This window comes from Apiospora aurea (genome assembly GCF_038362705.1).
Source record: "Apiospora aurea strain CBS 24483 chromosome Unknown utg000004l_segment0_segment0, whole genome shotgun sequence".
Taxonomy (NCBI): Eukaryota; Fungi; Ascomycota; class Sordariomycetes; order Amphisphaeriales; family Apiosporaceae; genus Apiospora; species Apiospora aurea.
This window is the reverse complement of record NW_027117391.1, coordinates 2,997,349-3,014,393: the sequence shown is the minus strand read 5'-3', so window position 1 is coordinate 3,014,393 and position 17,045 is coordinate 2,997,349. Positions and strand designations below refer to the sequence as shown.

The following is a 17,045-nucleotide window of genomic DNA, read 5'->3' as shown; positions in this document are numbered from 1 at the left end:
CATATAAGTATTCCAACTCGCTTCAAGTGATACTACCTGCCACCCTCTCCCCTTACTACTTCTACTACCCCTGAGCCCCCACCCCCATGAACCAAACCACCGGCGCCGTATCCGTAAACCGCTTCTCATCCTCCTCGAACCTCTGCTTCTCCTCCTCCGGCGTCTTCGTCAGCATATCGTTGACGGCGTCCATGTCCCGCCACTCGGCCTCGAAGATCATCGCGTACGGGTCCCCCGCCGTCTGGACCTGGGACTGGAGGGCGCGGTAGCCGACGAGGCCGTACGGCGTCCAGGACGCGGCCACGGCGGGCACGTGGTGGGATAGGTAGTAGGTGCTGTTGAAGACGGGGGTCGCGGGGTAGGCGATCAGCATGGTTACGTGAGCGCCCGCCGTCGCTGCGGTGGTAGGGTTGCTGCTGCTGCTGGTGGCGATGGCTAGGAGTGCCGGCAATGAGGGATAGAGTCGCATCTTTCTATGAAATCTTAGGGCGGAAGACTGACTGAGGTGCGAAATGTCTCGTTTCCGGGGCAGTAAGCTCGTAGGGATGGGATCCTCCGAGAAGTTGAAACTGAGAGCAAGTAGTGCTTCGCTCGGCTAGATCCTCAGCAGAGAGCTCAAGCGGAGAACCGATGATGTTATGGAGTGATCGTCTTCTTCTACGTCACGACAGCAATCGCACGCCTTTCCGGATCCATGTTATAGAATGTAGGTTGGAGAAGAACAAGAGTTGACGATGAATCCCTACACATACGTCCCCGCGCATACCTCCAAAGCTAAGAGGAGCTACATGGCTCTCGTGTTATTGGATGTTGCTGGTTGGTGACTTCGGAATCTGGCTAAATGGCAACCCAATTTGCCCTCGGAACATGTAGACTCTACGTCGTCGCAAAATCAAGGCCCGCCCATCTGTATTCGTGTATTTTGATGCTAGTCGGTCGATAATATTGGTGTCGTAATGAAAATATAGGAGCTGCCCCTATCTCGACCTGGCACGCTTTGAATAGGGGTAGCTCGTGTATCCCATCTCGACGTGCGGCAATGGTCAAAATACGAAGACGCCGCGCGAAAGTGTCCATACTAAGTAGCATCGAACCGCCGAGTCCTGCTTATTGCCGGCCCAGCAGTCGAGAGCTCGGCACTTCCAGAATATCGTGTGTCCATGGTCAGTTTGTACGGCCCAGGAATGGACCCAACTGCCAATAAGACAGCAGCTCATAGATCCAACCCCGTATCGTTCTTCCGATCACTCCAAGCGCAAGAAACACATCAAAAACATAATTTTTTATTTAACATGGCATTTGCCCGGCCAATCGTATTAGCATGCAAAATTATATACAATCTTCACCCGCTCGCGACTTTGTCGACGGAAAATCATCGTGTGGCTGCATCGACCTCGCTCTTGTGCCACCCTCCTGGGGTGTGCTTTATACAAAAGTTATTGAACTTGGCCGATAATCAATCATCGCTTTCCCGGTATCCTTACTTTCTCTTTACTTTCTCTTTCTCCTGATAATGGTGGACCGATCCCATCGGTCAAGCAATCCAATCAATCCTCGCCGAGGCTCTCGCGCACGCACTTCCGGACGCGCTTGCGGAACTCCTTGGGCCCGCCCTCGCGCTCGGCGCGGAGCAGCTTGGCGGCGTCGAGATTGGCGGGCGACTCGTCGTTGGGCTCGCTGAAGAGGCTGATGACGCTGACGAGGATGGTCTCGGGGGTCTGGACGGGCGACCACCGCTCCGAGGCCGACTCGTACCCGTACCGGTCCTCCTCGGGCGGGTGCAGGATCGAGATGCAGAGCTCGCCCGACGGGTAGATGTTGGGGTGGAAGGGCACGGGGGTCTGGAACACCAGCTTCGGCGGCATGAGCGGGTACTCGGCGGGGAAGGTCATGTAGGCGCGGAAGTAGGCTCCTGTTCGTTTTCGTAAGAAGAGATCGTTGTTGGTCGGCCAGTCAATTCAGGTTTGCCTCCCCCGGTACGGGACAGGGTGTACTCGGGAACAAACTGTTAAGATGGGAGTGTGAGAAATTTACCACCGTAGTATTTGCAGTCATCGTTAATCATGAGCATGACCTCCCACTCGAAGATGTTGGTATCCTTGACGAGACCGACGGAGATGCCGGGCAAGTCCTTGGCGCGCTTCATTTCCATCAACTGTCTCTGCAGCAACCTCGCCGAGCCAGAATTCTGGCCCGACGCGGCCGCGTTCGGCGTGGTAGACATATTTTATCTTGATGCCGCGACGGCACTTTGATATACCTAGGTCGGGATTGGTGGGTGGTACTGGGTATGTAGGTACGCAGGTAGGTCGGTAGGGATTCGGCTTTCACTGGAGATGGTTGATAAGCAATACCCTGAACTGCCTGTTGCTTGTGAAGTAGAAGTAGTAGTACGTTTGGCCGGCAGCGAAGTTTCGAAAATAAATGGGTCGGCAGGTTGGGTATTGCTAAGGAAGGCTTCGGCAGGTTTGAAGAATTAGGTGTATGCTAAGCGTTTTGTTTAGGAAGAGACCGGGTGATACTTGTACTTTATCATGGTCGATCATGAACTAACCTACTACCTCAGGTAGGGGCTGGTCGGTGGGTTGGTGATGGCGGGGTTCTTATTCTGTACTGTATGCGAGGTCAGGCCAGGCTGCTTAGCCGGAGACTGGGGTGGAAGCTGACAAGAGGTGCTGAGGTGGGGTTGGCCCAGCTAAAATCACTGTCCACAGTACAAGTAAGTACGTCAGGGACCACGCCTAAGCCAGATGAAGCTACTGGCTGTAGCTCCAGTGATGGTGCGCCAAGGTTGCTGCTGCGGTGCAGTCTGCAGGTCGAGGGAGTGTGTGGATGTGATCATGGGGCACCGCATATTCCCGAGTCGTAGATCAGGTCGAGTTGGGTTTGAATTCAACAACTCTAACCTACGCCGCGGTATTAGACAGATGGCAGATCTACTCCCTCGGGCAGCGCAATCTGCATGTCTGACCCTGCCCTGCATCGGGGGCCTCGATCTCAAAGGTTTCGTTTGTCCCCGAGGCAAGGGTTCTTGCAGATCACCGTCGCACAGACATCTTCAAAAAAAAAATGTGGCAGGCCGCATGCCATGCGATGATTCCGTTCCGACCCCTGAATTGCATGTCAGACCTTCTAACCTAGCATGTCATATACATGCACATCGTACTAGCATGGTGCTCACTCCAACATTTTTTCTTTTCTTTTTCTTTTTTTTTTTCGAGGCATTAATTATTACGTCTATTGCTGTTCCCATAAATACCAATCCTGCATTCTTTCCGATCCCGTTCCCGAACCTTAATAAAACAGCTACGTCAGCCTAAGCGAGTCGCAATCTGTTTGTTTCTCGTCGCGGATGAAAGAGTGTTTGCCCAATTCGGCATGTACCGACCAACGAGACCACCGCCACCGGGCCACGATCCCTCGAACCCCTTCTGAGTCTCGATATTGGTCCCGTCCGCCAGCCGCATCACGGCCCACGAGTCCTTAGAGCACAGGCCGAATGCCTGCAGGTTCTGTGGCGTCTGGGTGATCCAGTGCATGTGGTCTGTGGGAAATGTCAGTAAGTTATTCCAACTAGAAGGACGGTATACAGCCGAAAGGATGAGACAGGCAGGTTACTAGGTAATGTGAGTACTTACTTTGGCATTGGAAGTTCCCGGCGCAAGCCTGGTACCCCGGCCCGCTGAAGAAAGCCCAAGACGCCGAGGCATACGTGTAAATATTGGAGCCGCCCTGGATATAGTTGGCGAACCCCATCCGGCAGCGCGTATCGCCGCCGCCGCACCAGCGGAAGTCCGGGTCCCCCCACCCCTGAACGTCCGCAGTCCACGGCTTCGGCGGCACGCTCCCGGCGGGAACGTGGTCGCCCTGGTCGTAGTTGGTCTCGGTCTGCAGCAGCGACACCATGACGTTGCTGGCGCCCCGCAGGTTCAGCTGGTACAGCCACCAGTGCTCGCTGCCGAGGGCGTGCAGCCAGGTGCCCCGGGTCGACTCGACGAGCGCGCCGCCCTTGGCCGCGATGTTGGACCCGCCCGCGAAGTCCTCGGTCGTGTGGTCCGCGACCCAGTTCCACACGTTCTCGACGTACGCCGACGACGTCTTGGCGAAGTGCAGGCCCAGGTACGCGCCGCGGCACTGGTTGTCGACGTCGCCGCACGCCTCCGTCAGGCCCGACGCGCCGCGTGTGCCGCCCACCGTCACCAGCGAGTTCCAGAGCGCCACCTGGCCCGGCGCGGAGCCGGCCATGTTGAACTGCACGAGGATGGCGCCGGGCAGCACGTCCGAGACGGTGAACCGCATGTCCTGGATCTGCGCCGTGCCGACGTCGCCCGCTTTGCCCACGCTCACGACGGGCTTCGGGTTGGTCGGGTCCTTGAAGTAGGCGCCGTGGCCCGTGATGGTGGCCCAGGCCTCGCCCACGATGCGCGAGCCCTTGGGGATCAGCAGCGTGCTGTCGACGCGGTACTTGCCGAAGGGGAAGTAGGCGATCTTGTTCTGGCCGGCGGCGAACGCCAGCACCTTGTTGAGCGCGGCGGCCTCGTCGACGGTGTTGTCGCCGAGGATCTTGACGCCGCCGTTCTGGGCCGGGTCCTTGACGTTAATGAAGTCGCTCGCCGGGTTGTTGGCGTAGTTGGGCGCCGGCGTCACCGGGTACTTGCCGCCGGGTGCGAGGGCGGCGGGGCGGCTGTTGGAGGACGCGGTGCTGCCGTAGATGGGGTCGCGGCCGACGGTGTTGCCGTAGGTGAAGGTGTCGACGTGGCTCGAGGGGCCGATGACGGTGCCCTCGGGCACCTGGGCGACGTCCGAGTTGGTGTCCTTGCTGAGGTTCTCGATCATCCACGAGGGGTAGGTGGTGGTCACGAAGGTGACGCCCGAGTTCTTGGACGTCGCGTCGATCAGCGACACCCAGGGGGCGCCGCCGGTGACGCGGACGCCGGTGCCGCAGGTGTCGAAGGTAGCTCCGATGATGCTGATGGTGTTGCCGCCGGTGATGAGCATGCCGATGGTGTTCTGGTAGAAGTACAGGCCCTTATAGAGAGCTTGCTGGTGTCCATCGTGCCAGACACCGTTCTATCAATGTCTCAAAGTCAGTACGTCTGCTTGGAATCAGGGTGGAGATAGCCAAGGAGAATCGCATACCTGACCCTTCTCAATGCGGGTATCGGCAAGGCCCAGCGTGGAACCTCTGCCGAGCCTGATACCAGTGTGTCCATTACCATTGCTGGAAGAAGCCATGGTGATCTTGACGTTCTGCAGCTGTGCGCCTTGAGCGACACCCCACCATAGCGCGGTGAAAGCATTGCCTATTACCCGCCAGGGGTTGTCAGTCCACCGAAATCGAGGTCTGGATCAGAGGCGAAAGGAGTAAGTAGTTACCTCCAGGAATCTTGGTGGTATCCAGGATAACGTTCTTCAAGCCCACGGTGAAGGAGAGCTCTCCGGAAATCCCAGTCGTGGGATCTTGGCCTACGAGAATGTCAATCAGGGAACAGCAGGCTTGGGATGAAAGGTCGACGTACCTGAAAGTAGTGTCGCGTCATCGCTCCAGAAGTTGGCCGCAGCTCTGATGACGGGTGGCTGTTGGTCCTTGTCAGTGACTGGATCATGCTTGCATTCAATCGGCACAGGGGGGGGCTAAATTTACGTTGGTAGCATCTCCCATGATGATGGTGTCGGTGTTCATGTAGATGGTCTTGCTGACTTCGTAGGTTCCCGGCGGGAGGTACACAACCTGTTCGGCACGTCAGTCTCTCGCTGATTTTGGCTATGCTGCCGCTGCAGCGCCACATCACAAGGGGGCACATACACGAGGCTGGGAGGCAAGCCACTGTCCGTGACGCTTGGCGCCGTTGGTGCCGTCGTTGATGGCCGCCTGGATGCCGTTGCCGTCGCCGGCTGTCACGGCCTTGTAGACAGCGTAGTTGTAGTCCTGGTCGAGGTCCGGGGCGTAGCCGCGGGCATTGCCGGTGTGGTCCATGTTGGCGTACCAGTACCCGGAGGCCCGGGAGACGAGGTCCGGGAGGGTGACATTGGCGTCGATTTCGGCGGCAACGGCAAGAGGCGAGGCGACCACGGCCTGGGCCGCGAGGACGGCGGCCGCGATGAGGGTGGATCTCATCATGGTCGTTAGAAGTCGGCTGGTTCGACTGTCGTACCTAGGAACGATTCTGAGGATAAAACATAGGAACGAACTGCCGATAGGGAACCGGAATTTCAATACCAAACGGCAGCCAGCTTAGGACTTCTTATATATACCAGCTAAGGCCCAAAAGCAACACTAGGGGGCTCCTCCTCGGAAATTGGCCATGATGCCGCGCGCGGGCTAGCGCTGACGTTCACCATAAGGCTACTGTTGAAATACAGGGATGTGCTCACTCAGCTGGACGAGCCCATCTGCCCATCTCGCGTGCGGATCGATGCTAATTCGGCCCATCCCCCTTCGAGGCCGCCAAGGCAGAGAGGTCCCACATGGTCGGGACGCATACCCCTTGTCGGGAGCGTCATCCATCTCGAGACGCTAGCTGCGGTGAGCTTAGTAACGGGGGCCCGATTCAGCTGCGCTTACGGGCGGACCGGTCCCGCAATCTTATTTCATGCACGACTACCAGGTATCTGTGTACGGCCAGCCGTTTTTAGCTGCTGCTATTTTTGACCATCGTGAAATCCCATATGCCTTACTCGAGCCTCCAAGAGAACCCCGTTCCTCTTGCCATAATAGATTCCTTCGCACGGACGACATTCTGGCGCGAGGGATCGAGGAAATGAGCACGCGGTGGCACGTGTTTGCCCCTGCTTCTACGAACGAGGGTGGTATAGCGCCTTAGTAAGCAAACTACTACCCCGGTGAAGATCACACCCACTTACCTTACTCATCCCCGAAACCCATGGTGTACCCTTACCGGCTGGACCATTCTCCAGCACCAAGAATTCTCTCGAAAAAGTATCAGATGTGGTCGCCAGATCGCAGCTTATTCATCTACACTGGAACTGGACCATGCAGCTCAGGCTGGTAAAATAATCAGATGAACTGGGCATGTTCAGATGCTGCTACTAGGCTCAGGGTGTATGGATATGCACCTCACAGCTGGCATCAGCACTACTGCATTCGAGTGCTTGATGAGGGAAAGACGCCCGTTTATGAGCAGGGAATCGATCCTGAACAGGCTAGCCCTCCCGAAAGTGCAAAAAAGGAGAGTGCCCAAGCTTGGCAAAACGATCTATCGTGTCATCTGATGTCCTCGATGGTCATCAGCATCCATGGGAATAACAGCCAACGGGCAGACTATCGGTGCGCCGTGGTGATAGTAACATGCGGGCGATGACTGACTTGCCCATATGGAGAGGAATGCAGCCCAGATTCCACCGGCACTGATATACAACCTGGCTGGGTAATAGCCATGCTCCCGCATGTTGTATTTGCACCCTGGGTAGCAGCAAGAGGAAATTTATTCAGTAATGTTACACAAGTGGAGTTATTCTTTTTCGAAAAATGAAATCATAATTTAAACGTTCTTCGTAAACTAATTATTGTTTTCGTAAAAGAAATAAAAAAATAAAAGACCTACTTACGTTTATTACCTTTTCTTTTTCTTCTTAGTTTAAAGGAGAAATTCTGTAACCGAGGAAGTATTGAATAATCTGTAAGCCGCTCGGTGAAAGGGTGGACAAGGTCAAGCTCTTCTGGTGGCCTTTTAATGTTCCATCACCGGAGCCTCCCTTCTCTGCTATCGTCAAACATGTGCCAGTTGACGAGACGATAGAACCTCTCGCCAATCTGGAGCAGCGCACCCAGTGTTGCACTGCGGTCGGTCGCTGGGCTGGCACATGTGCCACAAGTACCACGCGCTCAAGCGCGACTTCGAGACGGCGGTGCGGTACTGCGATGAGCCGGTCCCATATCTCAAGGCTGGTGGCACGTATTAACCCTGTATGTTGCTGTGCAATCCCGATGCCTAATTCCATTCTAGGATGCGCCTCCGTTGCGCATCCAAGCCAGCTTATCCTCGTCTCGGACCGAGCGGTTCTCCAACTCACGGCGGCACTCCTCCTCCTCCCCTCCTCGTCAAATCGGGGCAGGTGGTGTCGGCAAAAGTAGAAGAGTTGGCGCATGAGGCGCTTGTTATACATGTCGTTGCTTGAAAGGCCGTGCTCCAGCCGCTTGTGGCGCACGACGAGCCAGAACATCTCCTGGGCGCATCCGCGGACCAGGGCGAGGACGCGGCCGTACTTCTCGAACTCGTGCTCGTTGTGCTCCGGGTAGTAGTCCAGCTTGGGACGGGGGTACTCGGTCTGATCAAGCTATGTTTACAATGGGCACTCGGTTAGTATGTATTTTGTGGCGATAAGATATGAGGGGGGTCATGAGGTTCAAGGTAAGGCCGGTGGGCGGGCTGAAAACTTCAGAGAGAAAGAAGAAGAAAAAGCACTAAGCTTACCTCGTGGATGGGTCGCTTCCCCTCCTCCTCGATAACCTGCATCAAGTCCTCGTCGACAAGTCGAACCACCTGAGTCGCCTCCAAAGTCATGCCGCCGCATGTGGGTTCGCCGACCGAATCGCAGACAGCCTCCAGCATCTTGGCGAACTGCGAGCCTTCTTCCAAGAGACCCACACCCACCGGCGACGATGAGGAGGCGGCGTGGCCCGACGTGGTGGTCTCGCCCCCGGAGAGCACCTCCACGGCCCACACCAGCAAGCTGGCAATGGCGACAGCGGCGGCGACGCTGTGTCTCTCCTCCTTCTCCCAGTTCTCTAGGCACATCATGATGTCATCGGCGGAGTGGGCACAGCGGGCGCGGACCTGGGCATCGGAATCTGCCGTGCGGAACCAGGAGAACACCTTGTCTAGATGCTTGCGCTGGTTGGGGTCGTAGACGAGGGGGAACAGCAGGCGGGTGACTTGGATGACGCGAGTGTTGAAGAGGCACTGCTTGAGAGTGCCGATGTGGTCGAAGCCGAGGTAGGCGGCGAGGGTGGCGAGGGTCTTGTGGAGATTCGGCTGGAGAATCAATCGATCATCGCCCGGCTCGGTATGGCGGCCGAGACTGGGGTCAGGGTCGGGGCCGTGGTTGGGTGCAGAAGAAGCCATGGTGTTGGATGAAGAGGCTTTGATGTTGGGCGAAGAGGCCTTGGTGTTGATGAGTTGTGGATCAAGAAGAGGGCTAGGGCTAGCTTCTCCGCGTAAGAAAATGTTTTCTCTGTCGTCGCATAGCTCGTCGTCGAGTCGACGAAAGCAGGGCCCGGCGAGGACAGTAGGGCTCGGCGACATACCCCCGGACAGCAGCAGGGGGCGAGCAGAGTGTTGCAGGTGCGGCACATGATATCCCCACAGCTAATACTCGCTGGTCAGCTTGGTTAACCTCTGTTATACTTATAAGGACAAAGCCAAGTATGCCTTTTATCGTTGCGAAAGAACTCGGCCAGGAAGGATGGGTGAATTGATATGGCAGAAGTTTGTTTAGGTGTTGTGATCTGTGTCGAGAGGGAAGGCACGATGTTGGGTAGCATGTTTGGTGTGCGGGCCGAAAAGGGGTATGAAGGCGTGGGAGGGGCAGAGACTGGATGTGTTGTGTGGAAGGAGCGAGCCTTGGCCAAAGAACGTAGTCCGGCACCAGGAAGAGCCAAATCCGCAGGCAATTTTCGGAAAAGGAGTGCCGTTAGATATCCTGCTCGATGCAGCATCCCACCTTGTACCAGGGACTCAAGCACTGGCTAGTGCCCGTCAGCCCTGTTGACGATCTCAGATGAGGCATTTCGGGGTGGGCGGCAGGGCAGGCAGGGTGGCAGGACGAGGATCAATGGGCTGATGACTTGCTCGGGTTTGTTTGCTTCAACCGCTTTGATCAAGGTGTTGTGCTGAACAGGCCAGTCATCAGGATTTTGGCCTGGAGGGCACTTGATGTGTAAAGATGTCATGGTGCAAGAAGCCATGATGTAAGTATTTCCTTCTGCTTTGATGCTTCAAGGTTGCAGCAAGTAGATGGGAAAGGATTCCCTGTCAAGTGCAATGTTCCCGGTGTGTGATCAGGGGGTATTCAAGGAAGTGACTGAGTCGGGTGTCTAGAGAAAGAGACGAACGAGTGTTTGGATATTTATCTGTATGAGACTGCTGCCTGACCCGATGGCCGCTTCAAACTTAATAATGCTCTTGGGCTTTCTCCGTTGAATATAATAGAATTTAGCACTCTGATGGTTCTCTGAAACTTTGAACTACACACTGTGGTTCCAGCATAGACCTGATATAATTCTCAAAAGGCCTTTTTTTTTTTTTTTTTTTTTTTTTTTTTTTTTGTAATGTGGTGCTCTTTGCGGATGCTTTATAATGACGAATGTTCCAATATATTGCTGTACGACTAGAGTGTAGCCACCGTGGCCTCTTTTGTAGAAGTAATATACGAGACTCGGATGCATGACTTGAGCACTTTAACCAACGGGGACGACTTACCAACGCTGTACCAAGCACAAAGCCAAAGTCTTGATAGGGCTCATTGTTCCCCTGAGAAGACCAAACCTTAATACTTCTGAATAAACTCAGGGGCGTCATGGGGGGGTCCACAAACTGTCAGTGTTTTGTCTTCTGACCCGAACATTATACCAACCGGAGAAAGCTTGGGCAACCCCTTTTGGGCAGACCGAATGGAGTTTGTCCAGAACGATCGACTAACCACTATCAGATATGGATTCTCCTAAATATACCAAGGCGCATTTGCTACTACCTCGCGGACTGCTTGACCCTATCCCATTACTATCCTCCTAAACACACTCATGCAGAGAGGGGTAAAAGGTCACTCCCTAAGCCATGCGCATCCAATGCCCCCCCTCTTCACAACCCCCAAAGCTGGCCCCACCGAACCTCTTCCCTCCTCCGCCGCACCCCCTCTACAAGTCCGCCTCCGGGAAGCGCTTCATCCAGAACAAGCTCTGGAACTGCACCCTGCTGGCCCAGCAAGCCCCCGACTGCGCCTTCGTCGGCCTCGACGTCGACGGCGCGCCCGCGACGCAGCTCGGCCTCGTCTACCTGCCGCGACACCCCAGCCCCACACCCCTCCCGGCCGACCTGATCCGCGGCCAGCGCCCTCCGGACCTCATGCGCAACTTCGGCGCCGAGGTCTGGTGCCTCAACCTCGAGCCGCCCGAGGAAGCGGGCCGGCCGGAAACGCCTGAAAACCCGCCGCCGCCGGCGGTGCGTCTGGGCCACGCAAGTACTGAACCTCCGCGCCGCGGCCGTGGAAGCGCAGGTATGCGAGCTGCTCTCGAGGTGGAGGCGGCAGAGCGGGAAGAAGTACCTCGTCTTGGTCGGCTTCAATATGCCGGTGGAGTTCGAAGCCATGGCCGCCCTGTTCCCGGCCGCGGCGACGACGGGGCTCCTCGACGGCTGGACCGACGCGCAAGATCTGGCCTGGGACACGAAGCGATACATTGGCGAGGATGCCGTCAGGCAGCATATGCAGAAAGAAGCGGTCAAGCCTTGGTTTCCCGCTTTGGCTACCCTGGCGGCCAGCCTGGGGATTGTCGGGATACCGTCGCCGAAGCATAATGCCGCAGCCGATGCCATTATGGCACTGGCAGTCATGATAGCTGCCTGGAATGCGTATGAGCAGGGTATGATACTTAAAATTCCTCTTCCCAGAAGTCAAAGGGGACAATCTGTGGATGGCAAATAGATCATACAAGTAAGCCATGATTGAAAAGCCGATAGGCAATTAAGATTATATTAAAACACTCCGTGGATTGTCGATATGAAGTAGATCCCTCTCAATCACATCCCCTTTTCCCGGACATGTCTCATCATATCCTTCTCCAGGATAAAGTCGTTAAAATCCCGCATTAAAATCCTGACACCCCCTTATCAATCATTCTAGGAGGTCGTGTTCTTGCCAGTGATGTCCAAACTCGTCATGTTGTGATTGCCCGGCTTGATGAGCGTCTTGTCCTTGGGCTGCGCGTCAATGACCTCGTCGGTCAGGTTCAGCGTGTCCTTGATAACCTGCTTGGGCGTCAGGGCCAGCCACTGCGACAGCGAAATGTCGGTGAACTTGGGCGCCTGCAGCACCTCGAGGAAGATGACGTCCTCATCGCCCGTGTTCTCGACGTAGTGGCAGTTGGCCGCCTCGATGTAGCCGACGTCGCCTGCCGTGTAGTCAAAGGTGCGCGCCGCCGAGGGGGCCGCGAAGACGGTGATGCGCGCCGAGCCCTGGAGGAAGTAGTTCCACCTTGGTGGGTGTCAGTTTTCATTTCGTTACCTTCATAAGACCGGGGGAAATGGCTAATGCTTACTCGTCAGAGGTGGAGTGCCAGTGGATCTCTCGCATGGCACCTGGCTGCAGCGTCACGAGGGCAGACGAGAACATGCTCGCGACCGGGAAGGTGGTGGGGTCCAAAATCTTGACGGTACCACCCTCGGTCGTGAAGGGCTCCTGCTTCGACCAGTGGTAGGTGTAGCTTTCAGGGCCGCCGCTGAGCGAGCCAGCCTTGGAGGTGACGTTCTGCTTCTCAATGTCGGCGGGTGCCGGAGTGCCGTTGAAGATCTGTGTCAAGTTATGATGTGATTAGCCAATGCTCTTGCTGTAGTTTGGGGAGAAGTGTTCATTGCGGCAAAGGAAAACGTACGAAGAGCTCCTTCTTGGGAATGTCCTTGAAGGCAGACACGTCGACCTGAAGGTTCTTGGCCATGACGGCCTTGGGGTTGCGCATAAAGACCTCGCTGGCAAGGAAGGTCTCGTCCTCGGAGAACTCGCCGTCATCGAACACGAGAAGGAACTCGCAGCCCTCATCGAGAGCCTGGATACTGTGGGGAACTCCGGGCGGGAAGAACCATACATCGCCAGCCGTCACGTCGTCGATGAAGCTCTTTCCGTCCTCGTTGATGGCCGCCACGCGCACGCTACCCTTCAGCATAAGAGCCCACTCACCCTATTCGACCATGTCTTGATTAGTTCCTGAAAAAGATTGGAGGGGGAGGAGCATGGATATTCATGGTGTTTTACTCACAGCAGTGTGCCAGTGAAGCTCACGGTAGGCGTGGGGTGCAAGTCGCATGTCCACAGCAGCCATCGTGTCTGCGACGGGGAGCACCTTTTGGTTCTGCTGGCGAGACCAACCTGAGCGCTCACCAACTCCCTGCTTGACATGGCTCAGTCCCATGGGCCACATAGCGTTTGGCACGTCACCCTGGTCTCCCTCAGGAGGTGCGAAGAGATCCGGGTTCAGCTTCTCGTACTCGTACGTCCCTGTGGCATATTAGTTGATTCAGTCTTTTTACGGAGCGCACTCGGCACTTTAACTTACTGGGTCCAGGAGCAGTGTTGCCTCGGGATCCTCGAATGGGTTGCGGGACGTCGACACTGTTGAAGTCGAGGAACAGACCCAGGTCGGCGGGCTCCTCTTGTCCATTGACCAGCTCCGGGTTGGGGACGTTGGCGGAATCGCCTCCTGATGTTGGTGGCCGTTCGGAGTTTCCTCCCAAGAGCTTGTCGTCGCCGTACAGCGAGCCACTCGCAGCAGTCACGGTGGGGATGGGAGGCGAGACACCTCCGACTGGGCCGCTGTTCTCACCATAGTGCATCCTGGGGCGTGGTCAGTGATGTCAATGATAGGGAGGAGGGCCGGCTCTGACTTGAGAGCGAGGCCCGGTGGCGAACATACTGTGGTGCAGGCAGCGAGAGCACGAGGGGGAGCAGCCCCAATGCTCCAAGAGATCGAATCATTGTCGGTTATGCAGTCGGTCGTTGGGCCTGGCAGAAGCTGCAAGAGTGACAGTGGGATTGAGCAGGAGGGACTTGAAAGACCGTCGAGGGTGCTTTGTCAAACTGCGACTGGGGTGGTGCTTCCTGCTCTCTCTTCCTAGGCGAGGGACCTGGCGGTATTTATACTTGGGCCCAGGTAGCCGAACAGACCCGTAGCCATAGCCATGGTGCCGGTTTAGTCCAGCACCTGCCGTGCGCTATGCATGTCGGCGAATACATTAGTGCCGCCTCGCTGCAGAGAACGCCCGCCTACAGCATGAATGGTTCTTGAGCATGAGGAGAAGAGGGGAGAAGCAGATATAGGGCCGAGCAAAGTCCGCATATGCACTGCAACCGTCTTCCCTGGCAGGAAGTGGTGTCGAGAAGGAAATGCGACTAATCCCGTCCCAGCATGCATATCGAAATGAGATGATCAGGCAGCATAGTTACTTGACCCCGGCTGACCAATCTGCGAGCAAGTGATGGTGCTGGTGCTGGAAGCGCCTGTGAATGCGAATGCGACTGCTTTTTGGGGAGAAGTTGGCTGTGGCAACGTGCCGCGGATCCGGTCTATTCCCGCGGAAAGCAGGATGTAGGGCCAGCGTCCTGCATTGTATTGTGTAAGCAATTCCTGTGACGTCAAAACATAGGTATCCCGACCGATCTCAGATCAGAATATGGCTTTTCGGCACCTAACCAAAGAAGATCGTGGTACACAGCTGGTCAGTCAGCATTCCAGTCTGTAATGCCACCACCTGCCGGTCCTTCGGCCAGGGACCCCCGGCCCCCGTGCTAGTTAGTGTGCTGCGGAAGTAAGCACCGGTCAAATCCCATGCCGTGGTTTTCTTTTCTGCTATAAATGTTCCCCGCCAGGATATACCGTCGAGGGTGGCGCGTTGCAAGGTCACATTGGTGGAGATATTGTTACGCGGCAGCTGCTGGTAGCGGCCTTCGTTCATGTTTGCTTTCTCCTCATTGATGCCCGCAATCCCGCATTAGCATCGGGATCCACGGCCGATGGACATGGGGTTACCCGAGAGAAGAGAGGAGAAAGGCGAGAAGAGAGGGAGCTAGCCATCTTGACTAATCAGAAGACGGAAGGTCGATGGGGGAGGCTAATATCGCCAGTACGCCTATACATAATCTACAGTGCTGGATCTGACTCGAAAAGGGCCGTTATGAAGGTGCCTGTGACCAGGACAGGCCAATGTCTATCGCAGACCAAGAAAGCGAGTCATCTCCATTTGACTGCCTCGCTGCCTCGCTGCATCGCTCCAGAGCCCCGACCAAGGCCAATAAGAAAAAGCACAAAACCAAGCTGCGATGGAGAAGGCGATGATGGGCTGTGGGAATTGTACACTAAACTCACAGCACGAAAGATGTTTGTGCGTACATGGAGGAACCCCACGTCTAGCAAACAAGCCTCCAGCCAAGCCCTGCAAAAATGCTTAGGTCCAACGTCCAGATGCAGTGTAACTGGAGCTAGCACCACCGCCACCTGCGGCTTTTGGGGGGTTCGAAGGTTAGATGCCAAGAGGGATTTCCTGCTCTAGCCAGTTTTGCCAGGGGTGGTGAGTAATCCGCGTAACCCGCCCCGCTCTGGGAAACAAGGTGCCGGCATCCCGACTTAGGTATCATCTTCGATTCTTCCACTCTGGTCTCGCTTCCCTTCTTTTCCTTCCAAGGGCTCGGCATTTCGGCACTTTTGGGTCCCTAGCAAACGATGCGTACGTTCTTTTCTACATCCTTTATTTTCATGCGAGATTTCCAAGGCCAGCCGCGCGAAAGAAAGGATGCCTCCAGCAGGCAACGAGGTATAAGCTGGCCTACATACCTAGTAACAGGCGGCCATGCACCACGTCGTCAGCCGTATCTGCCCCATCTGCAGTCATCTCCGGTGTTATCTCGGCATGTCAGCTCTCCAAAAACATCATTATTCATCATAGCAGGCCGGAGGAGTTGCTCAAATTCGACTGTGCTTATTGCCTATCTAGCCTATTGCCTGAACTCGGAGTGTGCAAGCCGACCTCCATTCCGAGATCTCCTAGTCTTTGGGTAACACCAACGAAAAGGAACGGACGGCAGTCAGCCCTACAGCAAAGCCAGGCTGTTGGACGCCAGCAATGACTAATTATATCATTTGACAACCGGCGTTATCTCGGTGTTGAACGCCGAGCCGTAGCTGACGCGACACTCGCACCCGACGGAGAATGCTTGCCGGAACACGGCATCTTCGTCTGCAGTCTGGCACGGTTTCCTTTTCTCTGTCTTTTCTGGTTTCTTCATGTCTCTTATTTTTCTATGGGCTAGCCTGCAGATTCTAGGCATGGGAAAGACGCTTCGAGGCTCCAAAAGCAACGTGCCGTCTTGCCGTGCTGTAGAGCTGAGCCAGCAACGGCGCTCAAGTATCCAAATTTCCCTACCTCTACATGCAATTACGTTAGAAAAGCAGCGTACAGTTGTGCTAGAGAAAGGAGAGGAGCCAGCACACTGGCAGTGACCGGGTTGATCCCTCCGTTCCTGACCACTCCTCCCGTAAAGATTTCGGCAAGCCCCCGGCTCCTTCATATTAAACGAGTCCAAGGTCATAGAGTGTGGGTTCATGCCTGGTATGATATCTGGGTAAAGATGGCCATGAGCTCTGTTCTCAATAGTGATTTTGTGAATTAGAATAAGTCCTCCATAAATCGTTCCAGGATATCGTCATGCATGTGGGAAAATTATAACTTTGTTAATAATAATCAATCAAGGCAATGGTTACTGGTTGTGGTAAATATCAACATCTGCACTTAACCCCTATCCCCATATATAAGTATACTTGTCTGATAATATTTCTCCTGAAAACAAAATCAAATAGCCGGTTATTGTTGCAATAAAAGTGTTCTTAGGGTATTCTACTTTGCCATATACAAGCCAAGAAACCATTGCTTACTATTTCAGGACAATGGTCAATGGTACTTGGGTTATGCCCATACATGAAATTCAGCCTCGAATCTCCATTTTACGCGGAGGCATGGAATGCTCTAGGAAAGGCCGTTGACGCTGAGTAACTCGATCTTTTATCAGCCTATCAGCCAAAGGTTATGGAACCAACTTTGAGTCGATTCATACGCATATTGGCTGCTATAAGGCAATACTTGAGGCAAATGGAGCAAAAGGACACCGGTATTAAAAAGCATACATATCATTGTTGTTCCAGATGGACTCCCTATCTTATTGACCAGGTGAAGTTGCTAATCATTGTCAGCAGCGTGCACCCACACAGCGCAAACTAGACTAGATCTCTAGAAAGTGATACTGATGGTAATATCTGACCAACTCCC

At 55.1% G+C, this 17,045-nt stretch overlaps 6 protein-coding genes across 6 annotated transcripts; 1 reads left to right on the top strand and 5 right to left on the bottom strand.

Moving 5' to 3' along the window:
- Positions 1 to 64: 64 nt before the first annotated feature.
- PG986_005717 (uncharacterized protein) lies at positions 65 to 373 on the bottom strand (the record flags this gene model as incomplete). Its single annotated transcript, XM_066841939.1, has 1 exon — positions 65 to 373. One exon carries the CDS (start codon positions 371 to 373, stop codon positions 65 to 67), a length of 309 nt encoding a protein of 102 aa, XP_066701801.1.
- Positions 374 to 1,547: 1,174 nt separating this feature from the next.
- On the bottom strand, positions 1,548 to 2,224 carry PG986_005716 (Ubiquitin-conjugating enzyme- active site protein; the record flags this gene model as incomplete). The annotated part of the gene is made up of 2 exons (XM_066841938.1): positions 1,548 to 1,912; positions 2,035 to 2,224. The coding sequence occupies 2 exons, from the start codon at positions 2,222 to 2,224 to the stop codon at positions 1,548 to 1,550; spliced, it is 555 nt and encodes a 184-aa protein (XP_066701800.1).
- A 1,087-nt stretch (positions 2,225 to 3,311) lies between these two features.
- PG986_005715 (glucan endo-1-3-beta-glucosidase) lies at positions 3,312 to 6,121 on the bottom strand (the record flags this gene model as incomplete). Its single annotated transcript, XM_066841937.1, has 7 exons — positions 3,312 to 3,544; positions 3,639 to 5,070; positions 5,140 to 5,303; positions 5,377 to 5,466; positions 5,520 to 5,577; positions 5,645 to 5,731; positions 5,807 to 6,121. 7 exons carry the CDS (start codon positions 6,119 to 6,121, stop codon positions 3,312 to 3,314), a joined length of 2,379 nt encoding a protein of 792 aa, XP_066701799.1.
- Positions 6,122 to 7,593: 1,472 nt separating this feature from the next.
- PG986_005714 (uncharacterized protein) lies at positions 7,594 to 9,266 on the bottom strand (the record flags this gene model as incomplete). Its single annotated transcript, XM_066841936.1, has 2 exons — positions 7,594 to 8,298; positions 8,436 to 9,266. The coding sequence occupies 2 exons, from the start codon at positions 9,264 to 9,266 to the stop codon at positions 7,594 to 7,596; spliced, it is 1,536 nt and encodes a 511-aa protein (XP_066701798.1).
- A 1,530-nt stretch (positions 9,267 to 10,796) lies between these two features.
- PG986_005713 (uncharacterized protein) lies at positions 10,797 to 11,534 on the top strand (the record flags this gene model as incomplete). Its single annotated transcript, XM_066841935.1, has 1 exon — positions 10,797 to 11,534. The coding sequence occupies one exon, from the start codon at positions 10,797 to 10,799 to the stop codon at positions 11,532 to 11,534; it is 738 nt and encodes a 245-aa protein (XP_066701797.1).
- A 321-nt stretch (positions 11,535 to 11,855) lies between these two features.
- On the bottom strand, positions 11,856 to 13,704 carry PG986_005712 (uncharacterized protein; the record flags this gene model as incomplete). The annotated part of the gene is made up of 6 exons (XM_066841934.1): positions 11,856 to 12,210; positions 12,275 to 12,525; positions 12,608 to 12,910; positions 12,989 to 13,227; positions 13,286 to 13,563; positions 13,643 to 13,704. 6 exons carry the CDS (start codon positions 13,702 to 13,704, stop codon positions 11,856 to 11,858), a joined length of 1,488 nt encoding a protein of 495 aa, XP_066701796.1.
- Positions 13,705 to 17,045: the final 3,341 nt, after the last annotated feature.